The 23,764-nt window shown below is 35.7% G+C and overlaps 2 protein-coding genes across 4 annotated transcripts in view; one reads left to right on the forward strand and one right to left on the reverse strand.

Annotated features, from left to right (window-relative positions):
- IFT74 (intraflagellar transport 74) overlaps positions 1-23,764 on the reverse strand; it is a 118,557-nt gene that overhangs the window by 60,114 nt on the left and 34,679 nt on the right. For all 3 annotated transcript variants that reach the window (XM_063650477.1, XM_054502251.2, XM_054502253.2), the window contains 4 exons: positions 21,989-22,087; positions 21,785-21,845; positions 17,640-17,699; positions 16,168-16,229 (listed from right to left, as the gene is read on the reverse strand). In XM_063650477.1, the coding sequence (XP_063506547.1) occupies positions 16,168-16,229; positions 17,640-17,699; positions 21,785-21,845; positions 21,989-22,087 (282 nt within the window). The remainder of the gene's footprint in view (positions 1-16,167; positions 16,230-17,639; positions 17,700-21,784; positions 21,846-21,988; positions 22,088-23,764) is intronic.
- On the forward strand, positions 709-13,206 carry LRRC19 (leucine rich repeat containing 19). The gene is made up of 5 exons (XM_054502254.2): positions 709-789; positions 6,655-6,744; positions 8,114-8,627; positions 9,846-10,034; positions 10,496-13,206. Exons 2-5 carry the CDS (start codon positions 6,664-6,666, stop codon positions 10,822-10,824), a joined length of 1,113 nt encoding a protein of 370 aa, XP_054358229.1. The 5' UTR covers positions 709-789; positions 6,655-6,663; the 3' UTR covers positions 10,825-13,206.

Below are 23,764 nucleotides of genomic sequence, written 5' to 3' on the forward strand. Positions count from 1 at the left end.
TTATTCTCTCATCTTAGCTTCTCAAAGTGCTGGGATTACAGGCGTCAGACTCTGCACCTGACCTCAATTTGAATCCTTCTAAGCACAAAATACCATCAGGACAAACATAAATTAATTTAGCAACAGTATATCTTTCAAAAGTATGCATTTTCAATATTGCAAACTCTAAATCAATAAGTCAAATTGTTAATATTTTAATAAAATTTTCGAAGAGTAATTAAGAAACACAAAGGTAGGCTGGGTGCAGTGGCTCACACTTGCAATCCCAGCACTTTGGGAGGCTGAGGCAGGGGGATCACCTGAGGTCAGGAGTTTGAGACCAGCCTGGCCAACATGTTGAAACCGCATCTCTACTAAAAATACAAAAATTAGCCAGGTGCAGTGCCGGGAGCCTGTAATCCCAGCTACTCAGGAGGCTGAGGCAGGGAGGAGAACTGCTTGGACCCAGGAGGTAGAGGTTGCATTGAGCCGAGATCATGCCACTACACTCCAGCCTGGATGACAGAGCGAGACTTCATCTCAAAAAAAAGAAAAAAAAAAGAAAGAAACACAAAGGTTAGGCAAACAGCCTTACTTGCTATACTAAAAAAGGAAAAGACGACTTTAAGAAATTATTCTTCTAGTCAATCTTTTGCTAAGGAAGTCTAGTTTTTTTTTTTAATCACCTGTTCACTGGGTACAAAGGTTAAAACAAAGTGAAATGTAATCATACGATATACTTTTTTTAATGCTGTTGAAGAAACAGTAATTTCCTTTAGCACACAAGTCTTAGAGACAAAAGAAAAAAAGGTAAGCTCTATATATTTATAGCTTTGGTTATTGTTGTATTTTTTTAAATCATATTTAAGTTTGTTAAGTCTGTACAACCATCTTTGCCTTTAAGAAGTGATGAAAAATAAGAAAATATGATTATATTTTCACACGGTCTACCTCAAAAATACTATATACCTGGGACACAGCCAAAGGGTCTTCCCTAAATAAAGTTAGAATACAATACTAAGTAATTGTTTTTTTGGGGGGAAAAAACATTTCATCTAGCCAATCAAATTTATAAGATTTTTTATTTTAAAATATGTTAATCACAGAGCATTCTGAAGTGACACTAATCTAAAAGCCAATTCGCAAGATAAAAAAAAGACTGGCTATGAGTTGATAATTATTGAAGCAGGGTGATAACTATTCTTCTTACTTAGGTTTTTTTCCTTGAAATTTTCCATTACAAAAAGGTTTTAAATTTGAAAAAAATCTACACAATAGTTAAATAAGGAAACGAAGTTAATTGTATATTATTAACATCGTACTCTAAATACATTGAATTCTGGCATAAATATCTAAAATACTTAATGGAAAAACTACATTTAGATTTTATTTAACAAAACCAAAATAATTACAGCATCTCTTTATTTCATAGCATATAATAATCACATAAAGTAAATAACTTAAGAAACATGTACTTGAAACTTTATTAAGAACAATGCTTCTTTTTCAGTATCTACCATTTCCTTTGAGTAAAGCTCTTTTTTTTTCAGTAACGTAGATCATATGCTAGGTAAAAATGCACGTAATTTTGTGAAATAACAAAAGAAACTGATATTCCACCTTCTATTCCAGTTTTCTATTTTATATTAGCTCCTAAGTAATCACTATATGAAACTCAACTATCATTTCAAAAAAAATCCAAATTAGAAAATATTCCAAAAGGAGAAAGAAAGCAACAATGACTGACTTCCTTTTAAGCCAACTGTTGAAATAGGCTAAACTGACTCATGGATAATTTCTGCATAATCTACTTGGCTAGCTATTCTGCCTATCTGATTTTTTTTTTTAAGACACCCAATAATGCTAGCAAATGCTTTGTCTGGGGACTTATTCAGTGTCATGATAATCAACATTCACCCCCTCTTTCAATCTTTCTCCTCTCAAAAGGCACACAAATATGTGAAAACTCTCACGGATAGTATGGATCAATCGATGTATTTCACAGCTTCAGATTAACGATGCTTTAGATTTGTTGAATGCTTTCTTATACAGAATCTACCTTAAGCTGAGTATACACTGCTTCTAAGATCTATCAAATGGAAAGGAAAAAAAATCCTTTCTAATCCTTATGATTTTTTTCTTTTAGCGCACTTGAGAAAACAATTATTAGCATTAAATAGCAGATACAGACAATAAATATAAAACCATACTCCGTCTCCATTTCCACATAAGCTCACAGTCCTGTCTTGCCTCCATTACTTTTTTCACCTGCTTCTATTTCATATCAACTTTTAACTTAAATCTAGTTCATTTTCTTTGTAGCCTATTTGCTTTCTTTCACTATCCCCATCCTATTTGTTTCTGGAAAAAAAATAGCACTTCCCTTACCCACCTCTCCTCAGTCACCTCTGCATCCTACTAGAGACATCAGTAAGAATTTCACCATATCATTGAGAAATACTGAAACAAGCCATTGAAGGAGCTGAACACCTATTCCTAGAAATCATTAAACATAGGTAAACTACCTTTTGTAAATGATTTAGGCATCCCTCTTCTATAGGCAATCATCTTGAATAAGTGATAGCTTAAATGCACTTCTGGCTCTAAAAGGGATTCTATTATGATCTACATCCAAATTTTATAAAATATAGGAGGCAGAGTAGCTTTTTCTAACAAATTTGACCTAACTATGGAAAGAGAGAAGGTAGAAGGGGAATGTGCATAAATGGATCAACAAATCGAAGGCAATGAGGAAGTTGACTAGAACAGACTAGCACTAAAATAGCAGTAAATTCCTTATTGCTAACGAGGCGAGAGACTTTAGTATGCTGCATGGATTCTTGCCTACTCTGATTAGTTTTTCTTTTTTTTTTCTGAGACAGAGTCTCACTCTGTCACCCAGGCTGGAGCGCAATGGCATGATCACGGCTCACTGCAACTTCTGCCTCCCAGGTTCAAACAATTCTGCTCCCTCAGCCTCCCAAATAGCTGGGATTACAGGTGCCTGCCACTGCACCTGGCTAATTTTTGTATTTGTAGTAGAGATGGGGTTTCGCCATGTTGGCCAGGCTGGTCTCAAACTCCTGACCTCAGGTGATCTGCCCGCCTCAGCCTCCCAAAGTGTTGGGATTACAGGCGTGAGCCGCTGCACCTGGCAGACATGATCTTACACTTAAAAAATTTAAAAAAAAACCCTAAATACTCCACAAAAAATCTGTAAAAACTGATAACTGAATTCAGTAAAGCTGCAAGATACAAAATCATCATATAAAAATTGGTAGAATTTAGATACATCAACAGTGAAGAATCTGAAAAAGAAATCAAGAAAGCAAGCCTGTTTACAATAGCTACAAAGAATATAAAATACCTTGGAATCAATTTAACCAAAGAAGTGAAATAGCTATATAACAAAAACTATAAAACACTGATGAAAGAAACTGAAGAGGATACAAAAAAAATGGAAATATAATCCATGTTCATGGAGTGGAAGAACGTTGCTAAAATATCAATACTAACCAAAGCTACTTACTGATTCAATGCAATTCCTATCAAAATACAGTGATGCTCTTCATAGAAGTAGAAAAAAAAATTCTAAAATTCATATGGAACCACAAAAGATCCCAAATAGCCAAAACAACCCTCAGCAAAAAGGAACAAAGCTGGAGGCATCACACTACCTGACTTCAAAATTTTCTACAAAGCTATAGTAAGCAAATCAGCATGGTACTGGCATCAAGACAGATCCATAGACCAATGGAATGGAATAGAGAACTCAGATATAAATACACACATTTACATCAACTCATCTTCAACAAAGGTGCCAAGAACATAAAATGGAGAAATAATAGTTGTTTCAATAAATGGTGCTAGAAAAACTGGATAACTATATATGGAAAAATGAAACCAGACCCCTATCTCCTGCCATATCCAGGAATAAAAATGGATTAAAGACTTAAATCTAATAAGACCTCAAACTATAAAACTATTTCAAGAAAACACTGGAGGGCTGACTCTCTTTTTGGACTCAGCCCACCTGCACCCAGGTGAAATAAATAGCCATGTTGCTCATACAAAGCCTGTTTGGTGGTCTCTTCACACGGATGTGCATGAAAGTGGCACATGCCTGTAGTCCCAGCTACTCAGGAGGCTGAGGCATGAGAATCACTTGAACCGAGGAGGCAGAGGTTGCAGTGAGCCAAAATGGCATCACTGCACTCCAGCCTGGGCGACAGAGCCAGACTCTGTCTCAAAAGAAAAAAAGATCTGGTTGTTTAAAAGTGTGTAGCTCCTCCCTCTGCTCTTTCTTCCTCCTTCTCTAGCCATGTAAGACATGCCTGCTTCCCCTTCACCTTCCAGCATGATTGTAAGTTTCCTAAGGACTCCCCAGCCATGCTTCCTGTACAGCCTGTGGAACTGAGTCAATTAAACCTCTTTTGCTTATTTAAAAAAAAAAAAAAAGAAAGAAAACATTGGAGAATTGCTCTAGAACACTGGTCTGGACAAAGATTTTTTTTGTGTCTGTAAGACCTCAAAAGCACAGGAAACCAAAGCAAAAATGTACCAATGGGGTTTCGCCAAGCAAAAAAGCTTCTGCACAGCAAAGAAAATGATCAACAAAGTGAAGAGACAACCCACAGAATGAGAGAAAACATTTGCAAACTGCCCATCGAAAAAGGGGTTAATAATCAGAAGATATAAAGAGCTCAAACAACTCACTAGCCAAAAAGAAACCGATAAAAAACAAATAATCCAAATAAACATGGCAAAAGAACTGAATAGATATTTCTCAAAAAACACACAAAAGGCAAACAAGTATGTGGAAAAAATGCTCAACATCGGCAATCCCTCAGGGAAATGAAAATCAAAACTACAATGATATATAATCTCACCCCCATTAAAGTAGCTTCTATCAATAAGACAGGCAATAACGGATGCTGGTGACGATGTGGAGAAAGGGGAACCCTCATACACTCTTGGGAATGTAAATTAGTATAGCCACTCTGGAGAGCAGTATGAAGGTTCCTTTAAAAACTAAAAATATAACACTTAACATTTACATTTGATCCAGTAATTCCACTGGGTATCCATTTTAAAAAAAGAGATGAATATATTAAAGAGATAGCTGCACTCCCATGTTTATTGCAGGACTATCCACAAGAGCAAAACTATGGAATCAACCTAAGTGCCCATCAACAGATGAATGGGTTAAAAAAATGTAGCATATATATACAATGGAATATTATTCAGCCATAAAAACAAATGAAATCCTGTCATTTGCGGCAACATAAATGGAACCGGAGGTCATTATGTTAAGTCAAATAAGCCAAGCACAGAAAGGCAAATATCATACATTCTCACCGGCATGTGGGAGCTAAAAAAGTGGATCTCATATAGATTAAGAGTAGACTGGTGGTTACCAGAGGCTGGAAAGGGTGGTAGGGAGGGAGGAATGCAGAAAAGTTTATTAATGCATACGAACATACAGTTTGCTTAAAAAAAGAAGGCCTAGTGTTAGATCAGTAGGGTAATTATAGTTTACAGTAATTTTTTTCCAACTTTTATTTTTAAGTTCCGGGGTACATGTGCAGGTTATGCAGGTTTGTTACATAGGTAAACACGTGCCACGGCGGTTTGCTGCACAGATCAACCCGTCAGCTAGGTATTAAGCCCAGCACCCATTAGCTATTTTCTGATGCTCTCCCTCTCCTCTAATTTACTGTACATTTAAAAACAGCTAGAAGAGAATTTGAATGTTTCCAGTATAAAGAAAAGACAAATATTTAACGTGTTGGATATCCCAAGGACATTAATTTGATCTTTAAAAATTATACGAATGCACTACATTATCACATGTACCTCAAAACTATGCATATCTACCACACCTCAATAAAATTTTTAAAAATTACCATGGTGGGGGGGAAAAAGAATGCTAAAGATTCTCATCTCCCACAGTTTTAAGTCAAGAATAATAGATATTGATAATGCCAACAGGTAATGCCTAAAATTGAAAAAATCAAGACCATCGATATAAGCATATACTTAAACATGCATAAATATATATTTTCCTGAATTTCTTTTGTGCACTTCTTTATTAAATTTTTAAAATTTACAACCACTTAAATTGCTTTAAAGCTCCTTTCATGAGATCTAGAAACTAACAAGACACACTTAAAAATATTAATTCTCTCTAAAAAGAAAAAATAGAAATCAGTCTCATTCTTCAAAGGGGCTTTCCAGTTTATTAAGATCAGAGTGCAAGGATGGTGAATGGCCATGCACTTGTTTCACATTTTATGTATTTCAATAAAAAGCAGATTTGAAAGGCCAGGATAAGTGGCTCATATCTATAATACCAGCACTTTTCAAGGCCACGCCAGTGGCTCGGGGGAAATGGCTCGCACCCAGGAGTTTGATACCAGGCTGAGTAACACATGGTGACCCCATCTCTACAAAAATTTTAAAAATTAGCCAGGCATGGTAGTGCATGCTTGTGTTTCAGCTACTTAGGAAGCTGAGTTGGGAGGACTGCTTAAGCCTGGGAGATCAAGAGTGAGACCCTGTCTCAGCCGAAAAAAAAAGAATAAACAGATTCAAAAGGGGGAAAAATAAAAAAGTCCTTAAAATCTCTAAAGTTCTAGTTTACCACCAAAATGAAAATACTCTCTTTTCTATCAGGTCTGCAACATGAAAGTCACAGGCATCGCAATCCTCTTTTGGCCCCTCTCCATGATATTATTATCAGACAAAATCCAGTCTTCTAAAAGAGTAAGTTTTTACAATCAAAATAGTAAAAATATTTTCAAAGGTACATTTTCTGTATACTTAGTAAAACATCAAAAGGCAATAAGAAAGCCAAGAAAATCTGACCTACTAAAATTAAGAGTTTATTTAGCTGTGTATATCCAAATTCCAATTTGACAAAAGCAGCCTTCATTTTTAAAAACTGAGTTCTTTAAAAGTTGATTGAAGAGAGAGATCTGAAAATGTTCACTATAAAATCAGAAATTAGTTTCAAGACTAAAATCTTGTTTAAAATGAGGAAACTTTTTTTAAAAAAGCACATATTTATGAGGGAAACTGCTATTGAATTATTATTGGTGAAAAAATCTAACTGCAAAAACAGTAATAAACCAGAACTATTCTTAGTTCTATTTATTCTTAGTTTACTGTTCAGTAAAAACAAGAACTATTTATTTCTTTCCATCTATATCCACATAAAGAAAGTATTTCACATTGTGTGGCTCTTTAAATTCAATACCTGGCTCCATTTCTGATAAAAGATAAATATGTCCTTTTAAAACACCGAACTTTCAGCTGTTAAACCCAGAGAGTTTAAGAGAGGTAAACCAGAGAGTTTATTGAGACTGAGTGATTGATTGATTGCTTTTGAGACGGAATCTCGCTGTCGCCCGGGCTGGAGTGCAATGGCATGATCTCAGCTCACTGCAACCTCCGCCTCCTGGGTTCAAGCGATTCTCCTGCCTCAGCCTCCGAAGTAGCTGGGATTACAGGTGCTTGCCACCATGCCAGGCTGACTTTTTTTTTTTTGAATTTTCAGTAGAGAGGGTTTCACCATGTTGGACAGGCTGGTCTTGAACTCCTGACCTCAGGTAACCCGCCTACCTCAGCCTCCCAAAGTGCTGGGATTACAGGCGTGAGCCACCATGCCCAGCCTATTTATTAATTATTGAACAGCCCTAGGTATAATGTTGTTAGCTCTGCTGATTTTAAAAACACATATAGTTTAAAATAATTTCCTCACTATAAAGCAATCATGCACACTGGAGTATTAAATGTTAACAGAATTATTATTTACCATGTATTTCCACATATATAAATGGGAATATTCCAATAGCATTACTTTCTGTAATGATCATGTAATAACAGTTGGAAAATACCCGTATAACAAATTGGAATCTCTTTGTTCAATTGTATGTATCAGAATATCCTTAAATTTTAGTATTTCATCCCAATAAAGAAAAAGATTTGCTCTACTATAACACCAAAAGATTAGATAGTAGGTTTTTTCCCAAAATAATGTCCTTCTAATGTTTAAGTGCTTAAATATGAAACTTGGGGAAATTCTATTAATTTTTTTTTCTGATTAATGCATTTCTTTTTTTTATTTTTCTAGGAAGTCCAATGTAATTTCACTGAAAAAAATTATTCCTTGATTCCAGCAGATATCAAGAAAGATGTTACTATACTTGATCTCAGTTATAACCAAATTACTCTTAATGGTACAGACACAAGAGTTCTACAGACATACTTTTTACTCACAGAGCTCTATTTGATTGAGAACAATGTTACTATCTTACATAATAACGGTTTTGGTAAACTCTCCAGTCTAGAAATTTTAAATATCTGTAGAAACTCCATCTATGCAATTCAACAGGGTGCATTTTTAGGCTTAAATAAACTAAAACAGTTGTATCTCTGCCAAAACAAAATAGAACAACTGAATGCTGATGTATTTGTGCCTCTAAGAAACCTAAAACTTCTGAATCTGCAAGGCAATTTGATTAGCTATTTGGATGTACTGCCACTATTTCATCTGGAATTAATAACTTTATATGGAAACCTATGGAACTGCTCTTGCAGTCTATCTAATTTGCAGAACTGGTTGAACACATCAAATGTGACATTAGGTAAGCTATCATAATTAAGCAAAACCAAAATGTGATTAACTCAATGTTCCACCACAGAAAAATCTCTCATATCATGTTTTAAAGAAAAGGAAGCAGCCAGGCGCAGTGGCTCATGCCTGTAATCCCATCACTTTGGGAGGCCAAGGCAGGCGGATCACCTGAGGTCAGGAGTTTGAGACCAGCCTGGCCAACATGGTGAAACCCCATCTCTACTAAAAATACAAAGATTAGCCGGGTGTGATGGCACATGCCTGTAGTACCAGGTACTCGGGAGGCTGAGGTGGGAGAATCGCTTGAACCTGGGAGGCAGACGTTACAGTGAGCCGAGATCGTGCCACTGCACTCCAGCCTGGGCAACAGAGTGAGACTCTGTCTCAAAAAAAAAAAAAAAAAAGGAAAGGAAACAATTTCTGTTTAAGCAAAACAGGAAGAAACACTAAAAAGTAACAGCTGCATAGATGCTCTCCTTCCCCATTACCAGGGGGAAAAATTAAGAAAAATTTTTTTTTTGAGACAGAGTTTTGTTATTGTTACCCAGGCTGGAATGCATTGGCATGATCTCAGCTCACCACAACCTCCGCCTCCCAGGTTCAAGCGATTCTCCTGCCTCAGCCTCCCAAGTAGCTGGGATTACAGTCATGAGCCACCACGCCTGGCTAATTTTTTGTATTTTTAGTAGAGATGGGGTTCCTCCATGTTTGTCAGGCTGGTCTCAAACTCCCGACCTCAGGTGATCCACCCGCCTTGGCCTCCCAAAGTGCTGGGATTACAGGCATGAGCCTCCGCGCCCGGCCAGAAATGTAAATGTTCTATACATGTGAGATGATAATGTCATTTCATGTATTGTTAGCAAAGTCAATATGTAAGACTAATTTTTTAAAAGTGCTTCCTAGACTGAGTGAAAACAAGTGACCTATTTTAACTGCAAACCATACTGTGCCTGAGATCCAGATTTAACCATGTAACCACAATATTAATAATAAAATCTACACTAATACAGATAAACTAAATAATAAAGATACTGCATTTAAGCCATATTTATAAAATAATAAACAGAAATGTGCATCATTCTTTGTGTTGCTTGACAAATACAACAGGAATTTCTTATAATGCCTTTAAGGATGACAGATATGTCAAAAATTCTAGATAAAACAATTATAAAATGTTGTTAACTATTATTTTTCTCTATACTAAATCTTATTCTTTCTGATTTACTAGAAAATGAGAACATCACCATGTGTAGCTACCCCAACAGCCTGAAGAGCTACAATATCAAAACAGTACCTCATAAGGCTGAATGCCACTCAAAATTTCCTTCACCAGTAACTGAAGATCTTTATATTCATTTTCAGCCCATCAGCAATTCAACATTTAATAGCTCTTCGAAAAATTTAACAAGAAATTCAGGTAATATACTGGTTCTGAATATTAACACTGCTGAATGTATCATACTAAATAAACTGAGGTAGTTATCTTTATTTTAAATTTCTATAAAAAATGTAAAAGATTCCTCATCTCAACTAAAGATTTACAAAATATTGGTCTTCCAAACTAGGCTCTGCTAGTTACAAGCCAAATGCCATCGTGCAAATTATTTAACTTCTCCGAGCCTTTGTTTTAACTAGTCTAGTCACAAATCTTAACGAATATAAATCAATAATGGTCTTAGGTAAAAGGGTAACGAAATTGCAAAGACAGCTATTTTGAAAAAAGAGAATTCATCCACCACACAAAATCTGTCTAAAGAAAACTACAATGTATGTTTCTTTTTAATACCAATATTGAGGAGAATTAGGATATATAATTATGATTATTTTGCCAACTTAACAAATTTTCTTTCTCTCTCCTCTCTCGGTATTCCATTAAAGAACATGAACCTCTTGGAAAAAGTTGGGCTTTTCTTGTTGGTGTTGTTGTCACTGTACTGACGACTTCACTTCTCATTTTTATTGCTATCAAATGCCCAATATGGTACAATATTCTGCTTAGTTATAATCATCGTCGACTGGAAGAGCATGAAGCAGAAACCTATGAAGATGGTTTTACTGGAAATCCAAGCTCTCTTTCACAGATACCAGAAACAAACTCTGAAGAAACTACAGTAATATTTGAACAATTACATTCATTTGTGGTAGATGATGATGGATTTATTGAAGACAAATATATAGATATCCACGAATTATGTGAAGAAAATTAATTTCTTTCAAAGTTTGCTTTTTAAAGCAAAGTTATCAGCTCACTCACAGTTTAGATATGGGGATTTTGCTATGTGACATACCAAAATACAGCTGGCAGGCATTCATATTAATGACAACATACATGAATATCATAAAATTATGTTGTTTGCATTGTATTGAGCAAGCAGGTCCAAATACAATAACTGACACTCCTTGGTAGCTGACAGTTACATCGTCTATAATACCAGCACTACTATTCCTAGCAGTGCTTGGGTGACCATATGGACTACTAAAAAGGTCTAAATTATTCATGAATTAAAATGAATGGATTCTCATATTAACACAGATATTTGACACAATATGTATTAAGTTATACTAATGTTTCAATCAGTAAAGAAATAAAAGTTTAGAATTTATTAATATATGGAAGTCAAAGTGAGGAACAGAGATAGCTTAAATAATACACTAAGATTGATTTTATGCTCACAGAATAAATTCATAGAGTTGGAAAATATTTTTTTGAAATGCTTCCTGAAACAGCACAATAAATTTCCTTAAAATTTCATAGCAATTTAAAGCACAAGCACAACGTTCAGGCATAATCCCTAATAAGTCACTATTGATTCCGGTTATAAAGAAAGGCTGTCACCATAATGCAGGATCACTACAGTTTAATGTCATAGTGGCTTCCGAAGTGGGCATCACAATTATCTATAAATCTTGTTTTAAAAATACATATTTCTACCTCTCTCTGGGAGATTTTTATTCAAATTGGTCTATGCTGACACTAAGGAATCTTCATGTGGTCCATGGACAGCTATTTCTATCTATTCAGTAGATAGAGCAATGTTTCCCAAATTCTTTTTCTAGAATACTAATTTCCAGAGAGACATTCACAAGTATTTACAGGAGAAGAAAGAGGTACATGGTCAAATTACCATAGGAAAAACTAGTAGTTTAAACAAGGTGAAACAAGATTCTTTTTCTTTTTCTTTTTTTTTTTTTTTTTGAGACAAAGTCTCGCACTGTCGCCCAGGCTGGACTGCAGTGGCGCAGTCTCAGATCACTGCAACCTCTGCCTCCTGGGTTCAAGCAATTCTTCTGACTCAGCCTCCCGAGTAGCTGGGAGGACAGGTGCACACCACCATGCCCGGCTAATTTCTGTATTTTTAGTAGAGACAGGCTTTCACCATGTTGGCCAGGCTGGTCTCAAACGCCTGACCTCATGATCCACCCGCCTCGGCCTCCCACAGTGCTGGGATTACAGGCGTGGACCACCGTGCCTGGCCAAGATTCTTTACAATAGGATTTATGCAAAACTTTACTAAGCTAAGCTGCTCTCTGATTATTCAAGAGCAAAGTATTAAAAATTTCTCAAACTTACTTGACAACAAAACTCATTCTTTGAGTTACATCTACTAAGAGCTCGTAGTTCCATAACATTCCAAAGAACGTAGTTTGGGAAACACTGGCCTATAGGCTGTAATAGGAAGGGTCTAAAGAAAATTATTTGCCAAGTCCTTATAATCAATTTGCTACAATCACAATTTAATAATTTATCAATGCAAACAGTACATTAAAAACTGTAGCACAATCTATAATTTTTACCTTCATATGCAGAGAAATTAAGAATTTACATCTTTTACAAATATCTCTGAAACACTGAACTATATTGATGGGTGAAATAATATTTCTGGTATTTACTTCATTATAACACGTGGAATGGAACAGTGGCTACAGGTATGGATGGAGCAAGGTCAAATATGAGCTGATGGAGCTGGGAGCTAAATAAGGGTATAATATGCTACTTCTGTGTATGTTGTGTATGGTATACTATGCTATTTCTGTGTATGTTCAAATTGTTTATGTATATAATAAAGTTTTAAAAATTTGTATGTACTTGACAATTTCTTAGAAAAAAGAGACTAAAATAAAATAGATCTATGTCATAATCTATAGAATAGTCATTTTAAAAGTTACATAATTAGTAAATTCAATACAAATGTCTACTGAGAGAAAATAAAAACTAGGATGATATACCTGTAAAATAGAAGAACTTACTAATTTATAATACATATTTGCTTGTGTTTACAGACACGTTTTCAACAAAGGATATAAGTATATTATGGCTAATGTTTCTTTACATATCAATTATACTTTGTTTTAAACCTTAATTATAAGAATGAGATGATTATAGGAACATAAAATATCTTTTTCTAAACAATGTATCATTCTGCTAAATTATTTCCTAATTATAAGACGCAAATATTAATATTTGAGAAATGTAGCAAAATGAAATATAATCGCAAATGAGCAAAGACTACACTTAAGCTTTTATATTCAAGGGCCTCTATTGAATATGGGGTATTCAATAAATATCTGACTACACAAAGAAAAATAAATGGGTATAAAATTATAATTACATATATTTTTACAGGACAACTGATCTTGACTAATACTAACTAGAAAGTGCAGGATTAGAAGAGAATCATTAGTTCAAGCAAGACTGTGAAACTGAATTAAAGCCAGGTGTCTTACATATTGTTGTAGTAATCTATTGAGGCTGTTTATTACAACCAACTTTTTATAGAAGAGTTTTCCATAATAAACCAGATGGTCAGACCACACTAAATGGTTGTATTGAAAGAGAAGAGAATGAAAACAGAAGCTTTTTACACCTGCCTTCTCGAGGTATGGCATTTCTTGGTCACTCTGAATGTGTAGAGTCAAGATAGATCTTTGTGTTATTGAGATGTTGGCCATCTGGTTAACACAAGAAATAAATCTATTCTACTGCTGTATAGAAAAGTAACCTTCATAACAATAATTTTTTTTTTTTTTTTTTTTTGAGACGAAGTCTCGCCCTGTCACCCAGGCTGGAGTGTAGTGGTGCAGTCTCAGCTTACTGAACCCTCTGCCTCCTTGGTTCAAGTGATTTGCATGCCTCAGCCTCCTGAGTAGCTGGGATTACAGGCACCTGCCACCTCACCCAGCTAGTTTTTATATTTTTAGTAGAGACAGGGTTTCGCCATGTTGGCCAGGCTGGTCTTGAACTCCTGACCTCAGGTGATCCACCCACTTCAGCCTCCAAAAGTGCTGGGATTACAGGCATGAGCCACTGCACCTGGACAATTTTTGTTCTTAATTTCAATTTCTGCCTAAAACAGACAAGAGAACCAATTTCACTCAGCCTCAATTACAAATTACAGACAGAGTTTTTAAATGGTTTGGATGTATCTTCAGGACAAATTACCATATTTGAAGATTTTCCTTAATCAAAAAAACCAAATAGATGTAAAAATCTATGACATTCTTAAACTTTTGTTCTTAAAATTATGTTTTCAGATGAAATATCTGTAAAATATGTAAATATAGTATTTAAAACCTGACCTAGGTATTATATAACTTTGAGATAAACGATGAAATAAATGAGAACTTAAATGTTCTAAACTCTTTAAGGCCTTCAGGGGATTACAGCTTATATATTTCTTTTTTTTTTTGAGACGGAGTCTCGCTCTGTCGCCAGGCTGGAGTGCAGTGGCACGATGGCGCAACCTCAGCTAACTGCAACCTCTGCCTCCCAGGTTCAAGTGATTCTCCTGCTTCAGTCTCCCGAGTAGCTGGGACTACAGGCCCGTGCCACCACGCCCAGCTAATATTTGTATTTTTAGTAGAGATATGGTTTTACCGTGTTGGCCAGGATGGTCTTGATCTCCTGAATTCATGATCCACCCGCCTCGGCCTCCCAAAGTGCTGGGATTACAGGTGTGAACCACCACACTGGCCTATAGCTTATATATTTCTTATTCTTTGAAGTACCTAAGAGAGTATCTTATATATAGTAAATGATAAATATTTGCTAAATGGATTAAAACCAGGATAACCAAAAAAAAAAAAAAAAAAGGAACATTTTCAAGTAAGAGCTTGGTTACCATGAACAAAATTTTCCTTGTAAAAGGAAAAAGACTGCTAGTATTTTGAGTTTATAAGATATCACTTTACAGCAGCATCAAATGATAGATGGTGGCCAGGTATAATGGTTCACGCCTGTAATCCCAACACTTGAGGAGGCCAAGGTAGGAGGACTGCTTGAGACCGGGAGTTTGAGACTAGCCTGAGCAACGTAATAAGACCCCGTCTCCACAAGAAACAAAATATTAGCTGGGCATAGTGGCATGCACCTGTAGTCTCAGCTACTTGGAGAGCTGAGGCAACATCGCTTGAACCCAGGAGTTCAAGGCTGCAGTGAGCCATGAGCATGCCACTTCAATTCAGCAAGGGCAACAGAGCAAAACTCTACTTAAAAAAAAAAAGACAGGGGAAAAGAGATTCTTGTTTTTAATCAACAGAAGAATTACATTTATCTTTCAAATGTTTTATCAGTATATTTTAACATCTATCCATCATCAAATATTTACTGTTTTATGCAGAGGTAACAAGACAGTGTATTTGGTGTCACTGAATTTTGGTAATTGAATATGGTAATTTGGGTTTATTATTGTCTTTCCTCTCAAAGAGACTAATATTAACAAATTTCTGGGAGAGAATGTGCTTGTATGTATATTTACACAACATAGCCCATTGTCTGTGTTTGTGTTGCCTTAGAATAAATAATTCAGGAATAAAATTTGTATTGGTTCTAAATTAATTATTCTTCATCAACTTTTTGACCTTAGAACCAACACAAGTTTTATTCTTGAATCATTCAGGATTTTATCTGAGTATCCCTAGTTAACTCAACCTGTGCATACCCAGCCTAGAATATGGACCCATCCCAAACAACTGACAAAACACAAATAAGTTAACTACATCACGTCTATTATTATCTTTGTAGGCATTACTCCCACTGCCACAATTACTTTATTTCCAGCGTTAGTTGGTATTTAGTCTTTAGACAGGTTATATATAAAGATACACATATAGTCTATATATGATGTAGATTGCTAATATAACTATTAAATATCAATGCTAATGAAATAATGTAAATAGCTTCCTAATGAATAATGTGTCTTTCACTAGATTGGGGATGAAACACCAAAATTCAAATTAGTTAAAAGCCCACGTTAAAACTAAAAATAGTAGATATAAAGATGTTCTTATCCATCATAAGTTTTCAGCTCCTAACAGCATAAATCCTATTTATATAAGCTATGTAGTAATAGTCTTTATACAGAATTTAGCTATTTAATGGTAAATGAAGATAACAGAAGTATAAGCAACAAAATTTGTGTTGTAAATATTTTTAAATGAAAAACGCAATGGGGAAATTGTTAAGAAAATTTACAAGGAAATAACTGGATCACAACTTAAACTACCTAATAAAGCTTACTTACGAATCTGATTTTTAAATTAGCTATACTTACGCTTGTCTTTCAGTAAATATGACATCCAAACTTTGTGTTTCTCGATCATTCTGAGCTTTAACCTGAATAAAGTTAACACATAAGTTAGTAAGAAATAAATATTAAACCAAATTTTTTCTTTGTAGGTTATTTTGGCTACTAACTAAATGAGAAATTATTATAATTATCCTAGTGCCACATACAAAGTTTAAGAAGAAAAAGTAATTGTCTTATTTAACAAACAATATCAGATTTTTAAAAAGTCTTTTTAAGAAGCATTGTAATCTTATACCAAAAATATTCATGGTTCTTCAGTGATCTGTCAAACAATTCAATGTAAATCCAATTTATGTAAACAGCATTCAAAGAATGTATTGAGTGTTCAATAAATATTTGATTAGTAATATGTTAAATTTAGAACCACCACAAGTTTTATTCCTGAACCATTCAGGATATTATCTGAGTACACCTAATTAACTCTACCTGTGCATACCCAGCCTAGAAAACGGACCCCCCATCCCAAACAACTGACAAAACACATAAGGTTTTGACTTTTTATACCTGGCATTGAAATAAGATTCTTAATTAGTGAATTCTTTGTGTTCTAAAGCTAAAAGTAACTAAATTATCATGGTTTTAGAATCCTAAATTTAGAAGAGTCATTTTATAAATCCTATGTCTTCACAGAATAGTCTTTACTCATGTAAATAAATTATAAACTATATAAATTATAAATTATAAATTATGTTATTTTCATCCAAATGCTTATAATCAAAATAAGCTAGCTATTAACATATTTTATTGTTTTCTACCAAATAATCTAAGAACATTGAATACAAATTTGTTTTTGTTTTATTTTAGAATCAGAGGTACATGTGCAGGTTTGTTACATGGATATATTGTATAATGGTAAGGTTTGGGCTTCTAGTGAACCCATCACCTAAATAATGAACACTGTACCCGCTAGGTAATTTTTCCACCCTTATTGCCCTCCTACCATCCCCCTTTTTGGAGTCCCCAGTGTTATGCCCATGTTAAACACAAATTCTCATTTACCAATCAAAAATTAATATTTTATGTCTGGAGTCATATCTATTCATTTTTCTCCACTGGTGACAAAAACTATGTAAAGTTATCATTTGTCACATTGAGTATTCATCAACATTTGTGCTTAAACTAAGCCAGAAATATTATAAACTAATATATATAAGGAAACGGAGATGGCACTCCCTAACTAATGTTGCACGTGACACCAGTTCAAACACAGTATACAGTCACTAAACATCCACTTAGGAAAGCCAACCAACAGGAAGAAAATTTAAAAGAGCAACTAAGGGAGCTCAAGGAATACATAATAGTGGTATTTACAATCAGAGTAATATTCATTTCTATAGCACTTAAGGTTTTATCAAACTATTTCTAGATATAAATGCTTTGTTTTGTAGGATATGACTTACATAGATCAATTTGCTTATATTTATAAATTTTCTTACCATATTGTAATCATTCATTACTTCTTCCATTTCAGTGTTGGTATTAAGTTTATCTACCAACTAAAAACAAAAATACAAACAAACAAACACCATTTTGTTAGTCTTTACACATGTTCTCTATAATTAATAATATAGGTATTCAGTCTTACAAAAAATGAGTAGTAACTTAAGTATTAATACTTTTGAATATTTTCTGTTTTAAGATAAAAACAAATATTGAGCTACCTAAGTAAGCATATATTATGCACCTGGCCAATAAACAAATTACATTTTTAACATGGATAAATGAGCAGTAATAAACTACTCTTCCTGCATATTATACCTTGTGGAGCTTTGCCTGCTCTGAAAAGATGGCTGAGCTTATAAATAAGGGTCTGGAACAGACAAGAGTTTTGGAAAGATCTATCACTCTCTCTTCCCCTGCCAATATCGCCAAGGAGAGAGCAGTGTTAGTAGATTTACAAATTTACACTAGTAAGCCGGGCTCGGTGGCTCAGGCCTGTAATCCCAGCACTTTGGGAGGCTGACGCGGGCAGATCACCTGAGGTCAGGAGTTCAAGAACAGCCTGACCAACATGGAGAAACCCCGTCTCTACTAAAAATACAAAATTAGCATGGCGTGGTGGCACATGCCTGTAATCCCTGCTACTAGAGAGGATGAGGCAGGAGAATCGCTTGAACCCAGGAAGCGGAGGTTGCAGTGAGCCGAGATGGTGCCACTGCACTCCATCCTGGGCAACAAAAGCGAAATTCCATCTCAAAACAAAAAACAAAAAACAAATTTACACTAGTAAAAACGTAAAAAGATGTTCTTTATATTCTAATAATTAGAAAAAAGTCAACAGGGCTTGCACAGATGGAACAGTAGTAAGCCTACTTCAAAAAGTTAGGCAAGGATATCAGTTGTCAACATGGGATATTTACCTAGTGTCAAACACTATTACATATGTATTAACTCAATTTTTACAATTACTGTATGAAGTAGATATGATTGTACACATTTTACAGAAAAAGAAATTTAGCAAGCGATAGAGCCAGAATGTGAACAGAGGGTCTACTAAAAGCAAACTATTTGGGTATAAGGTATATCACATTTTTCATTTATGATATAAATAATAAGTGCTAATAAGACCTAACATTTATTGAGTGCTAACTATATGTCAGATACCCAGCTAACGGCTCTGTATCAGGTATTAGCTCATTAAATCTATAAATAGCATATTTTACATGGTAGTATTTTTATATGAATATGCCTAATTTGTTCCAGCATAACTAAAACTCCCTTTCATCTAATGTCATTTCATACCTTTAAAAACTACTTTTCTCAGCCGGGCGCGGTGGCTCATGCCTGTAATCCCCGCACTTTGGGAGGCTGAGGCGGGCGGATCACGAGGTCAAGAGTTCGAGATCAGCCTGGCCAACATGGTGAAACCCCTTCTCTACTAAAAATACAAAAATTAGCCAGGCACCGTAATCCCAGCTACTCAGGAGCGCGCCTGTAATCCCAGCTGGTGGCACGCGCCTGTAATCCCAGCTACTCAGGAGGCTGAAGCAGGATAATCACTTGAACCCAGGAGGCGGAGGTTACAGTGAGCCAAGATCACACCACTGCACTCCAGCCTGGATGACAGAGCGAGACTCCATCTCAAGAAAAACAAAAAAACAAAATAAACTATTTTGCTCATATTTAAAACAGAACATCATTTACTAAAGAAAATCCCAGTGAATAATGGGCTCTACAAAATGTTTGTGATGAATTGTGTAGTCCAGCAAATTTAAGAATTATAAGAGGGCTGGGTGCAATGGCTCACGCTTATAATCCCAGCACTTTGGGAAGCTGAAGCATGAGGATCACTTAAGCCCAGGAGTTTAAGACCATTGTGGGCAACACAGCAAGATCCCGTCTCTCCAAAAAATTTAAAAATTAGCCAGGCATGGTGGCATGCACCTGTAGTCCCAGCTACTTGGGAGGCTGATGCAGGAAGATCACTTGTGCCCAGGAGTTTGAGGCTGCAGTGAACTACAATCATGCTACTGCACTTCAGCCAGGGCAACAGAGCAAGACCCTATCTCTAAAAAAATTAAAAAATAAAAATAGTCCAGGCACAATGACTCAAGCCTGTAATCCCAGCACTTTGGGAGACCAAGGTAGGCAGATCACTTGAGCCCATGAGTTTGAGACCCGTATGGGCAACATGGCCAAACCTCATCTCAACAAAAAAATACAAAAAATTAGCCTGGTGTGATGGCATGTGCCTGTAGTCCCAGCTGCTTGGGAGGCTGAGGTGGGAGGATCAATTGAGCTCAGAAAGTCTAGGCTGCAGCGAGCCATGATTGAGCCACTGCATTCCAGCTCGGGCAACAGAGCAAGACTGTCTTGAAAAAAAAAAAACAAAAAAAACCAAACAAAACCCACCACCACCACCAATAACAACAACAAAAACAAAAATAAAAAGTTATACCATAATTAGCAAAATTTTTGATAAGCACAAGGTAACACTATCAAGTAGGTATATCATAACTTATCCTAACCATTATGATAGAATGTTTATTTCTTGTAACACTATTTCTTAATAAGGGTAGTGAGATAAAAATTTGTCTTTTTCATTAAATCCAGAAATCACTGCTGCTAAAGCACCTAAAGAGTTAGAAAAAAGAAAATTCTGACACTAGAAATTTTCATGGGGCCAATATCACCCAAGGACTGAGCAGTTATCAATACTGCCAGGGGGATTGTTTCTTCTGAAAGTCCACAGGTAGAAGCATCTTTGGTGGAACCTATATCATGTTATATACTCTATTTTGACAATGTACACAATATTTCGAGTAAAACATAGAGATAGTGGCAATCTGTATGTTAAATAATTAAATTTCAAAATTTTCAAGATGACAACACTCGATAAAAAATGTGTTTTTAAAGCAATGATCACTGATAGGACCAATAAATTTTAGCTACTTTTAAAATTATTTAAATTATTATTTTAATATATTTTAGGGAGAAAAGCATGTGTGCATTTGTGTATGTGTCAGTAAACGTATTTTAAAAAAACAATGGAAGAATATATATTAATCTGTTAAGCCAAGTTATTTCTGGGGAGGGAAATGAAGCAGAAAGTAAAGGGATACTTTCTTTGTTCTATTTTTTATGGTTTCATCTTTCACAATAAGTATGTATTCATGTATTATTTGATATTTTAAATAATAAATTAACAAATATATTTTTTCATCAAATGTTTTATTGTTTTTGAAATTTTTGAAATTTGTATTTTAGGTTCAGGGGTACATGTGCAGGTTTGTTTTACAGATAAACTGTCATGGGGGTTTGTTGTGCAGATTATTTCATAACCTAGGTAATTAAGCTAATACCCATTAGTTATTTTTTCTGATCCTTTCCCTCCTTCCAGCCTCCAACCTCAAGTAGATCCCAGTATCTGTTGTTCCCATCTATGTGTTATGATTTAGCTCCCACTGGTAAGAGAGAACATGCAGTATTTGGTTTTCTTTTCCTGCGTTAGTTTGCTAAGGATAATGACCCCCAGCTCCATCCGTGTTCCTGCAAGGGACATGATGTTTTCCTTTTTTATGACTGCATAGTATTTCACGGTATATGTACCACGTTTTCTTTACCCAATCTGCCACTGATGGGCATTTAGGTTGATTCCATGTCTTTGGTACTGTAAACAGTGCTCCAATGAACACACATGTGCATGTGTCTTTATGGTAAAATGATTTATATTCCTTTGGGTATACATCCAAGTAATGGGATTGATGGGCTGAATGGTAGCTCTGGTCTCAGCTTTTTGAGGAATTGTCACACTGCTTTCACAGTGGTTGAACTAATTTACACTCTCACCAACAGTGTATAAGCATTCCCTTTTCTCTGCAACTTCACCAGCATCTGTTATTTTTGACTTCTTAGTAATAGCCATTCTAACTGGTGTGAGACGGTATCTCATTATTCTTTTGATTTGCATTTCCCTAATGATCAGTGATGATGAGCTTCTTTTCATATGCTTGTTGGCTGCATGTTTATCTTCTTTTGAAAAGTATCTGTGCATGTCCTTTGCCTACTAATGTATTTTTAAAGCAGTAGTAAAAACTAACGAAAATATTAACAGTAAATTCTCTTAGAAAAGATAAAATACCATGTTGTAGTCTGCTAGTTGTCCTTGAAGCTCTTTTATTTCAACAGCTAAAGTCTCAGCCCTGCAAGCATAAAATAAATACATTCACAAATATGTACATAAAAATATACATAAGAAAATGAACATTACAAACAATATGGATAGCTACAAATTTAGTATTATAAGTACAAAATACTGAATGAATACTGAATACTTATTACTCACCTCTTTTCATATGACAAATATACTGAATTCTCTTGATTGTACATTTCTATTCCCTTCTGAAGTTTATTAACTTCAGTTGTAAGTTCACTTATTTTACTTCTATTAGAAAAGAAATAAGAATGTCACCAATACTTTTAATCCAGAAAACTCTAGTTAAGCAAAATTTAAACTTTCCATTAATAAGTAATAATAATATAAATAGTTTTGTGAAATTCACTAAAAGAATGCAAAAAGTTTAGGTGGCTTATTTCATTAAGAATGAGGTTATTCCGGCTGGGTGCAGTGGCTCAAGCCTGTAATCCCAACACTTTGGGAAGCCGAGGCAGGCGGATCACGTGAGGTCAGGAGTTCAAGACAAGCCTGGCCAATATGGTGAAACCCCATCTCTACTCAAAATACAAAAATTAGCTGGGCGTGGAGGCACACGCCTGTAGTCCCAGTTACTAGGGAGGCTGAGGCAGGAGAATAGCTTAAACCTGGGAGGTGGAGACTGTAGTGAGCCGAGATCGTGCCACCACACTCCAGCCTGGGAGACAGAGGGAGACTCCATCTCAGGAAAAAAAAAAAAAAAAGAATGAGGTATATCCCATCCTATTCTACTCAACTGATGAGAAACTGACATAGATTCATTATGAAAGATGAAATAGAACCAGAATGAAAGCCTGGTCAAATTAGTACAAGCCACAGGCAGATGTAGGTGCTTAACTGTCATCATCACAGCTGCTACTACCCTCTAGAGCACAGTTTCTCAACAGTAGCACTAATGACATTTTGGGTCAGTGATTAGCACTTAGTGTTGAGCACTATCTTGTACACTGTAGGATGTTTACCAGCATCCTGGATCTGAGTATCAGTAGCACTTCCTCCAACCTCACTTGTGACAACCAGAAAAACATGTACAGAAATTGCCAAATGTTCCCTGGGGGCAAAATCACCACCAGTTGAGAACCACTGCTCTGGAGCCAGACAATTACACAAATAGCTAGAACTATTCTTTGATGTGGAAGCACAAATCCTGGGGGAGAAAGGCAATGCAATCATTAGGAATAAGTATATTTCCTTTCCTTCTTTTGATTAAAAAGTGGCTGAATGTCAGAGATACTAAACAACTGATGGCCTTACTATCTTTCTTACTACTCTTAGCTTTGAGAACAGATAGGGGGAAACCATACTTTTCTTTATTGCCTTCTAGGAGTTTGAGACAATAGGATCCAGGTAACTGAGAAATAAAAGAAAACAGGGCTTTTAGGGCATGATGAGAGGGTGGATTAAACAAAAGAGAAATAAAAGAGAAGGAAGATATAAATAATGTGCCAAAAAGAAAATAAGGTAAAATGGGAAGATGGAGATAGGACAGTAGAACAAGTAAGTGGAAAAATGGTAAGAATAAGAAAAAGTCATTGATTTAGAGATGCATCCCCAGAGACATATAACAAAAGTTTATGAGGCTGAGTGCGGCAGCTCACGCCTGTAATCCCAGCACTTTGAAAGGCATAGGCAGGTGCATTACCTGAGGTCAGGAGTTCAAGACTAGCCTGGCCAAAATGGTGAAACCCCCATCTCTACTAAAAATACAAAAATTAGGCCAGGCGCAGTGGCTCACCTGTAATCCCAGCACTCTAGGAGGCCAAGGTGGGCAGATCACCTGAGGTTGGGAGTTCGAGACCAGCCTGACCAACATGGAGAAACCCCGTCTGAACTAAAAATACAAAATTAGCTGGGTATGGTGGCGCACACCTGTAATCCCAGCTACTTGGGAGGCTGAGGCAGGAGAAT

The sequence above is a fragment of the Pongo pygmaeus genome, chromosome 13 (assembly GCF_028885625.2).
Source record: "Pongo pygmaeus isolate AG05252 chromosome 13, NHGRI_mPonPyg2-v2.0_pri, whole genome shotgun sequence".
NCBI classification, from domain to species: domain Eukaryota; kingdom Metazoa; phylum Chordata; class Mammalia; order Primates; family Hominidae; genus Pongo; species Pongo pygmaeus.